Source organism: Acyrthosiphon pisum, chromosome X, assembly GCF_005508785.2.
Source record: "Acyrthosiphon pisum isolate AL4f chromosome X, pea_aphid_22Mar2018_4r6ur, whole genome shotgun sequence".
NCBI classification, from domain to species: domain Eukaryota; kingdom Metazoa; phylum Arthropoda; class Insecta; order Hemiptera; family Aphididae; genus Acyrthosiphon; species Acyrthosiphon pisum.
In genome coordinates this window covers 103,140,542-103,150,449 of record NC_042493.1, presented here as the reverse complement: position 1 = coordinate 103,150,449, position 9,908 = coordinate 103,140,542, and the positions used below count along the sequence as shown (strand labels likewise).

General features: G+C 25.8%; 1 protein-coding gene across 1 annotated transcript in view; it reads left to right on the top strand.

Moving 5' to 3' along the window:
* Window positions 1–1,523: 1,523 nt before the first annotated feature.
* The window catches only part of LOC115033196 (protein mahjong-like), a 9,486-nt gene continuing 1,101 nt past the window's right edge, over window positions 1,524–9,908 (top strand). Inside the window, exons 1-18 of the mRNA XM_029485358.1 lie at window positions 1,524–1,641; window positions 2,234–2,382; window positions 4,024–4,157; window positions 4,240–4,378; window positions 4,455–4,688; window positions 4,747–4,876; window positions 5,054–5,244; window positions 5,318–5,443; window positions 5,893–6,046; window positions 6,142–6,296; window positions 7,028–7,201; window positions 7,651–7,808; window positions 7,894–8,112; window positions 8,178–8,355; window positions 8,423–8,634; window positions 8,701–8,785; window positions 8,856–9,065; window positions 9,136–9,334. Coding sequence (XP_029341218.1) covers window positions 1,524–1,641; window positions 2,234–2,382; window positions 4,024–4,157; window positions 4,240–4,378; window positions 4,455–4,688; window positions 4,747–4,876; window positions 5,054–5,244; window positions 5,318–5,443; window positions 5,893–6,046; window positions 6,142–6,296; window positions 7,028–7,201; window positions 7,651–7,808; window positions 7,894–8,112; window positions 8,178–8,355; window positions 8,423–8,634; window positions 8,701–8,785; window positions 8,856–9,065; window positions 9,136–9,334 — 2,965 coding nt within the window. The remainder of the gene's footprint in view (window positions 1,642–2,233; window positions 2,383–4,023; window positions 4,158–4,239; window positions 4,379–4,454; window positions 4,689–4,746; window positions 4,877–5,053; window positions 5,245–5,317; window positions 5,444–5,892; window positions 6,047–6,141; window positions 6,297–7,027; window positions 7,202–7,650; window positions 7,809–7,893; window positions 8,113–8,177; window positions 8,356–8,422; window positions 8,635–8,700; window positions 8,786–8,855; window positions 9,066–9,135; window positions 9,335–9,908) is intronic.

The following is a 9,908-nucleotide window of genomic DNA, read 5'->3' as shown; positions in this document are numbered from 1 at the left end:
ACAAAATACCTATATGTATAATATTGTGTATAAATAAAACTCAACCGGTAATAAATATTTTTTATTAACTATACATTTTGCCATTAAGGACATTTCTTTTATATGAAATGTCATATTTCTCAAGCTAACAAAGTAATAAATTAATGGGTCGTATACAATTTTTAATTTAACTTAATTTCCATAAATCTGTATACGAAAACTTGTAATGAACACATATTAACACTTATTAAGTTAAAAATTTGTTACAAAAGAAGTCAGAAGTTACTTAACTTGTTAATATCAACTTGACGTTTGAATTTAATTTTAATTTTTAACTCGTTAATTTCCAGCCTAGCGAATTATTGGTATACTGTAATACGAGTATAAGTTTCTTATTTATAAATTTAAATTACATTCAAACACCTGAACTTTTTCATTTTTCAATAGATTTATAAAACATGATTTTCGATTAAAATTTTCTGATATAAAATTTCTTAAAGTCATTATTACTGTGATTTTAACTTTTTCCAGATTATGTGAATTATTTGAAGCGGAAACAAAAAAATATCTTATAAAAGACCCAGCTGATCACCATCCATCTCGAATAGACCCTAATTGTATATTGGGCAAGATGTATGAGATTCTGTTTCGCAAAGATTCTTTAATGAATAAGGTAGATATTAAAATTAATACATATTTTGATTTTATTAAATTAACATAACATATTATATAATTCACATTTGTATTTATCAAATACTTTCAGTTACTAATGGATTATTTAAAAGATCATCATTGGCCAAGACAAACTAAATATAACCGCGATTTAAATGTTGCTGCGTGTAGGCTTCTAATGAATTTGATACCAGGTTTAGAAACTACTGTTGTATTTAAAAGTGTGAGTAAATCTTTAATTTATAATATTAGTGTTTGGAAACATAAAAACAATTTTTTTTCTAGCGTGCAAATGATCAACTTATTCAAAGGCTATTCACTTGGGCAGAAAATACTAATGAACCATTGCAAACTTATGCAACAGGATTATTGGCATCTTGTATGGAGTTGACAGACACTGCTGCTAATTTCAAGTATGTATAATTACATTTATAGTGTTAATTATAATATATAGACACATAGTTTAATATATTACTAAAATATAATTTTAAATTATGTAGAGACAATAATAATAAACTTGTCCCGATTATATTGGACCGTCTACATTCATATTATACTCAATTTTTGGAAGAAAAAAAAATCAATCAAAGCATGCAGCCAAATCAAAATACAAATATCGAGCAGCCTAATGATGTCATAGGTGCTCCATCTTCAAAAATGAAAAGTAATTTTTCAATAAATTACTTATAAAATTTATTTTATAATATTTGATGAATTTTAAACTATAAAAAATTATTTATAGTATAGTAGTTATTAATTTATTATATACAGATTATAGATATACTAAAATTATTTACATAATTTAAACTTGAAATGAATCTAAATCTCATCAGTTTACCATTTTTAATACATAAAAAGAAACATACTCCTTTATGACTGTAATGAGGCATAAACCAACAAGTACTATTAATTCAAATGAAGTTGATAACACTGTTAAAGATTTTAACCAGAACCTTTATATTTGTCATGAGGACTTGCCTTGTAATTCAAGTAAATTTATTACCAGTGTTTGCACATTCCATTTAAAAGGAATTTTCTGTTCCCTATTCTTTTAAAAATGATAGAAATTTGTTCTTTTGCCATTTCTTGAGAAATAAAATAAGTTAGTTCAAAAATTGTGAAATAAAAAGTAGAAAATCGTAATATTCTTAATTTATCATTTTGAGCAAGTTATCTGATAAAATCACAGGCTTTATAATTTGAAACTTATTTAAATATATTTATTTTATTTTCATGATTTCTAACTATCTAATTTAAAAATATAGCTTTTGTATGCCTCCAGCTTGCCCTTAACTATTATATTTATAATTATATTTATGTAAACTTAAGGTTTTTGACACTAGAACTGTATAGAACTTAACCATTACAATTATTACAAAAGTCTGAAAGAACGGAAAATGATGTTTATTTTTTGTAGATGAAAAAATGTTGCTTTATATCTAATAGTTTTTTTTATTAAAATGAATATGTTTAGCACATTATTTAAAAAAAAATTCTTTCCATGAACTCGTTTCTTCCAAATACGGCAGTTAATTTTCATAATATTTTAATTTGAATTATTAAATCTCAAAATGTATTTTAGAAATAGAAGAAAATGGTATTTGCGGTGATAGTAATTCTTCCTATCCTGAGTCTATTGCAAGCAACTGGATACAAATCTATCCACCTACTTTGACTACAAAATTAGTTTACTGTCTCAAATATTTAGTACCAACTGGAGTATATCAAGAAGTATGTATTTTATACTATAATTTATACCTATATATTAATGTATATATTATGTATAATAGAAATAAAAAAAAAATTTTTCTAGTTCTTAAGCCATGTTAACGAGAAAAATTCACTCAACTTAGTAATGAAAATAATTAATTCTTCAGAAAAACAAAATGATTATATAACTTTTGAAGCATTAAAATACTTGGCTGCTCTTTTATGCCATAAAAATATTGTCACCAAATTTATTGATTCACATGGATTACAAGTATGTTTATTATATTTTATGTAAATATTTTGGTGTCGAACTAAAATTTATTAGAGTTGCGATGGTTCCAAATAAATTGAAACAGAGCATATTATTAAAATATTTATATATTATATATTATTATTATTTAAGTTGTACTGATGTAGGTATTGTAGAATTGTATTAATAGGAAATTGTGTTATAAATTACACTTATTAATATTTTTTTAATAACTTTACCATGACCAGAAATTGTAATTTTACAATTTAACAAACATTTCAAGTATTTAATAGTAAATTGTTTTTGAATTTCAAAAGAAATAAAACAATCAATTTTGTTATAGGCTGATATTATTTAAATATTCTATTTCAATTTTGAATTTTTTAATATTCTATTTACTAAAAAAAATTCTCTTAACATTGAAGATGGAACAAATTTAAAAAAAAAAATGCATTATAAAACCAAAATATTTATTTCTCAGAATCTATAAATAAATAAAATTAAGCTATAAAACTTTTTGATTTTGCACCCATTAAGAATAAAATATAAAATTGAAATCTATTTATTATTAGAACAATTTTAAATAAAAATTATAACATTTAGTTATATATAAATTAATGTTTCTTTTTTTCTTTTTCCGCTGGACTAAAAAACCAGTGGACCCTTTTCAATAGATTCCTTGAAACTCTGGCATAGTTATTAGCTGGAAATATTATAGAAAGAAACAATATAGGGCTCAGAACCAGTTTTTAATTTTTTATATATAACAACTGTGCCTGAAACCTAATCCAAAACCAGAAATTTAGATAAAAAACTATTCTCAAAACCAAAAATGTTGAGTCTAGATTTTAAATTAAATTTATTATTATGATTTAATCTACATAACCCTGCTGATATATTAGGTTAGTATGGTCAAACTGAATTATAGTTTGTTATTGATACGTACCAAACTAATTCCTTATAATTATATTTGATCCGTAACCACAAATGCTTGCACATGTAGTAATATTTATATGTTATAGTATGGTATCTTATCTATATTGTTATCGTGCGATATGTAGCTACGCTATCTATGTGTCGATCGGTACTTAGTCAGTCTTCTGTTAACCAGTATTCTGGCAGTATGAGTGTGGGTTGGTGTGCGCCACATACTGCACTAGTTTTCTATACATTGTATTGTCAATGTGTTATTTTCATTTATTGTGTTTTAAAATTATATCTGTAATTTGCTGTAATATATTTTAAACCAGTGCTCCAGCTTACGATCTCTTGTTTTAATTTAAGTATCGACTAACCACATGACAATGTTTGCTTTAGGGTCTAAAGCTTAGAAAAATCTGAAATGAAATAATTAAGGTTTTAAAAGTTGATTGTATGTTATTTAAAAAATGTATTGATTAATTTATGTTTAGAAATTACTTCTAATTCCAAAACCTAGTATTCCATCTACCGGTGTTTCAATTTGCTTTTATTACTTGGCATATTGCGAAGAAGCAATGGAAAAGATTTGTCTTTTACCTGAACATGTCCTTATTGATCTTGTAAAGTATGTCAAAGTTTTTTTTTGTTTAATAAATATATAAATAATATATATTATATTTAACTTGTTTTTAATCATCACTCATAAGGTATGCACTTTGTATGTTGGAGTGTTCTAATGATTCAAGTAGATGTCATGCAACTATGTTCTTTAGTTATAGTTTTCATTTTAGAGTTATTCAAGAAATATTTGATAATCACGATGGATTACATAAGCTGTTTAATGTGGTATGATTCATTTTCTTTTCAAAGTTAAATTAAGTACCTAAGTGAAATGTGCTCTTAATAATAATAATTTCTACAGGTTAGTACATTGCCTATTCTGTCATCTGAAAATCCAGCATATAGTTCATTAACTGAAGATGCTGAATGTTCTGCCAAAAAAATTATTCGTCATGTCTGTGCTGGTTTGAAGCATTACTTTGAAGCACATTTACATAAAAAAGCTCAGCAAATACGTAGAGCAAAAATGACAGATTCTGATCTGGTAGTTTCATCAACAATGGTTCATAATTTTTTCACAGTACCTGGTTATAAAGTATGACATTTTAAAAACTTAATTAAGTAAACAATATCTATATTGAATTTATTTTTAGTCTACAAAAAAATCTCGTGCTGAAGTCCAAGAGGAAATAGAGCTATTATCAAATGCCGTGTCCCTGAATTGGACACAAATTGATCAATTTCTCAAACTGGGGGGCTTAAGTGTATTATTGAAAATAATCAGTTTGGCCTATGAATGGAATTTTTCCAGAAGGCAAGTGTAGATGAAATAATAGATTTATTTAATTATCTATGTTAAACTATTAAATTTTTGTTACAGTGAAATGATTAAAAATGCACTTGAAGTATTAAATATATGCGCTGTGTTACCAAAAGTTAAATTGGCATTATGTGAAATAGCATCACTTAATGTTCCAGCTGCTAATCAAAATGGTACCTCTACAGTGAAAGAAGATGACCCACCAGCTGAAAATAACAATGTCGGATTAAATATTATTATAAAAGCAGCAGGAGATATTTTAGATGCTGATATTAAAAAAGCTGCTCTTTCTGTTATTATAACTTGTGTTTGTAGTGTACCAATGTATAGGGTATATATTTCATATAGTTCTATATTTATCTTTGATTTGGTATTATAAACTAACTAATACATTTTAACTGTAGGAAGGTGGAAGTTTAGCATATATTTCACCACATGGATCAAATAATAGACAAACACCTAAGACACCTTATGATGATACTATGATTGAAAAAATTTGGGATTGTGTTAGAAATAATAATGGAATTATGGTAAGTTTATTTTCAGTATTTATGATTAGTTTAGTAGTTTCAATATGTTACAAGTATGTGACTTGAATTATTTGATAGTAACTTATTTGGTGTAGTATAAAACATTGAAATACTTATATTTTTTAACTTATCTTCAAACTGTATACTTATATAGACAGGTATATATTATTATACTTTTATATAATTGCAATTAAGTTATTTTAACCTATTTTAGAAATAATTTAGTAGATACAGGATTATCCATGAAATAATTAAAAATTTTCTTGAAAATCTAAATATTACAAAAATTGTCCAAAGTTCTGTGTAAACGCAAATACTGTGCTTCAGTAATAATTTTTAAATATATTTCAATATCTTAATTTTATTGATATTGTGTTTAGAAAGTAGTTTTTATAAAAAGTGGTTACACAGGGGTAACTTAGAGACAACTTATAATTTTTTAACCATAGGTTTTAGTTTCTTTAATTACTATTAAAACACCAATTACTGATGTTGACGCTATACGAGGATTAGCAAGTCGTGCATTAGCTGGATTGGCTCGCAGTGAATCAGTTTGTCAAATTATCAGGAAATTACCTTTATTTAACAGTGGCCAATTAGAAAGTATGTAAATAATTATTTTAAGAATTTTGATGTGAATGCATCTTTAAAATTTTATCAATTAGAAAATGCAATACATTTTATACATAATATTATAGGTTTAATGGAAAATCCTGTATTGCCAGAAAATCTTCAAGAACATGTAACATTTCAAAAATATGCTTTAAAGTTAATGGAATTAGTTTCAGGAGAAAAAAAAAGTAATAAAGCTATATTAAAAGCATCATTACTATCATTGGCAAGTTTAAAACGAGTAAGTTTTTAATTTGTGAAAATTCTAACTCAAACTATTTGAACTTTTCCTGTTTAAAGTTCAAACAGGTTAAAACCCCATTTATATAAAATACTTGTATACAGTAGTTCCATTGAACTTATTAGATAAATAGTATATATATATTATAAAATTATATAGAAATTCGCTAGGCTAAAGCGGATTGATGTTATGCCACACCAAGATAATGAACCATGTTAATGATATAGTCCATCCTGGTGCGTTTTTATAGCACCTATGTGAGTGTACAAATTTCTATAATTTCTATATTATAACTTATAGAAAAGATAATCATTTGACTAGAATTTGTTTTACATTCAATTATTATGAATAATAACACAAGTTTAATTCTACTGTAAATAATATAATATTGAATAATGATTAAAACAATTTAGGAAGATTTTTTATATAATTTATTCAACTAATTATAACTTTTTGTTTATCTTTGTTCTTTATTTCAATATTATTTATCTAACATAAGATTATCATAGAATCAAATCTGTATAAACGTACCTATAAGTGTAAAAATATGGAAAAATGGGATAAAAAGTGTCCTGTTTGAAGTTTGTTAGAGCAAGTGGGCATATTTCTCAAACAGGGATAATCTCGTTTTAAACGAGATGTATGGTCATCTTAGTTCATTATCACTGAGTGAATTTAAATATATAATTACTAACTTCAATGATTTTATGTATAAATTGTTTTATTTGTAGGCAAATGTTGCACAAACTGAAATTAATTACAAAGAACAACAAATTCTCCTTTTAATGTATGAATATTCAATGGAAAAAGGTTGGTCCACAACTGCAGAATCATTAGTACAAGAGGCAAATCTTAATATATCCAAGAAAAAACCTACACCATTTACATTTATTTCCCATTGCGATGTAAGTATTATGTTTAAGAGGTTTTTATATATACCAGTGTTGTTTCCATGTAAAATTTCCATTCAGCAAAAACTATTTTGTGTTAATATTTTTAATATTACAGTAAATAGACTTATTCTCTAATTATTCAAAGGTTAGAATGTTATCTGTAACTTATATATTAATAATGTAGGTAAAGCAATTAATTAGTATATAAGATATTAAAAAATTTAAAAAGCTCATAAATTGATTTAAAATAAAAATAACAAGAAAAAAATGATTTTCTCACCTTTAAATATGGTAATTGGTTTATTTAGAGTAATATTAAAATCAACAAAACAGAGGAGTCTGTTGAATGCAAATTGTTCATGTTGTATGTTTGTCAGATAGAGACAATACATTATTTTAATTATGATACTTAGTTTTGTTGGTTGATTACATAAATATTAATAAATATTTTTATACTTAAGAATCAGTCGATTGGAGGGGGAATATTCCCTATAAGTTCTAGACACATGATACAAAACAAAAAATCTGAATTAGCCAATTCATCAAACGGTCCTTTAGGTGCTATATTTAGTGGTGCAAGAGGAATAAAATCAACTCCAAAACGTTTGAATATCATTAGGTATTTTGTATTTATTTAATAATTGGCTTATTAATTGTGTTAAAATATCTTAAGCAAATGTATCAACTGTATTTTATTTATCTAGACGATCAGAAAACCTACCAAAACCGGAGCCAGAACAAGAACTTGAGTCACCCATGTCTAAATCAGTTCATAAAAAAATTTGTCAAGATTTAACATCACTTAATGATAATAATACTAACTCAAAGGTTAGTTTAAAATCTATTATTACAGAACACTTCACAAGTCAACATGCTTCATGTTTACATCCTATGGTTACGTGTCCTCGATTCAACTTTTTTGAGTAAGTATTTAATTATTTCATTTTCAAACAAATAATATTAAATAATTAATCATATTTTCATTTAGTCCACACAAATGTCCTGATCCTAAACCAAAGAGCTCAGTGGTAAACTTTGCTATGAGATTTTCCAAAAACATACATTCTAGAAAACTAAACCAAAGATTCATACATAGTCGTTTTTGTCCAACCAGCAATTTCCGCATGGATTGCGAAAAAGATTATTATACTCGTTGCGAGTTTTTAGTAAGTCTGTTAAAATAATATAATATATACATATTTATTGTTATATCTTTAAATGTATTAATTTTAGAGCCAAAATCGTGTTGCTGTTGGGACAAAGAGTGGTGCGATAAAAGTACTCAATTTATTTACTTCTCAAGAAGAACTATCATTGTCAGGACACGGTATATATATTACAAACTTACAATGCAGTAATGATGAAAGATTGTTGTTATCATCTTCTTTTGGGATACCACCTTTATCATCTCTTTGGTCTATATCTAAAGATATAATTAAACTTAAGTAAATTTTCTTAAATTTGTTTTTTTTTTTATATCTTTTGTTCTAAAATATTATTTTTTTTTATAGATATACATTGAATCATGAAGAATACTGCACTTTTAGTAATTATGATCAAGATAAAATACTTGGAACTAGAGCTTTTAGAACATCAGTAGTTATTTCATTTTAGCTTCCCATTATAACTATTTTAATTAACTTTAATCGTAAAATTTTTTCTCTAGATATACGATTTAGAAACTAGTGAAATAGTATTAACATTAGTTCCAAAACATTCAAATCAGTACATGAAAAATCGAGCAGTATTTGATGCCACAAATGAATTAGTACTTTCAGATGGTGTATTATGGGATGCCATGGCTGGAATAGAGATCCATAAGTTTGATAAATCAAATTCATGTATAAATGGAGTTTTCAATCCAAATGGTCTTGAGGTAAAACATATTTTTATAAAATTTGGTAGATTGTAATCAGAAATTTATGTTTTTACCTATAACTTTGTAGATTATATCAAATAAAGAAGTCTGGGATATGCGCACATTCAAGTTGTTGCATACAGTGCCAAGTCTTGATAAATGTGAGGTGAAATTCTCCAAATCAGGAGAAGGAATGTATTTGCGTTTAATTGATATGAGACGTGAAAGTGGTTCTGTATACAAAAATTCATTTACAACTTTAGACCCTAATGACTACACAAATATAGGTAGATATAATGAACATAGTGTTAAATATTTTGTATTTATAAAACATTTTAAAATATAAAAAGCGGGTAAGTGGATGTTGCTCTGCTGTACAGTAGGTTACAAGTGGGTCAATGTATAATGGATTGTATAAAACTTGAATTCAATGACATAATATCATTGTATGAGAAAAACAATTCTGAGCGAAGATGGTTAGTCAGTGTGGATAGTTTATATTGTTATTATTTATCATATCCTGTAAGTCAGTGGCGCCAAAGGTATATTTTTCAGGTTGCAAGAAATAATTTTAACTACTCACCCACCCCCGCACAGACCCAAAATTATATTATTTTATACACTTTATTATATTTTAATTGATAATATTAGTAAATATTAAGGTATCAACCAATATAATCTGTGATTAATAATGAACATATTTCAAGATAATTATGTTATGTTATTATACCCACTTGCCCCTTATTCTCTAGGTGTAGCAACCAATACACCTAGTAATAGGGTTGGGCACCACTGCTGTAAGTTTAATTAAGATTATAATATTATTATTTTATATTCGTTTCTATGGTGATAAACATAGCA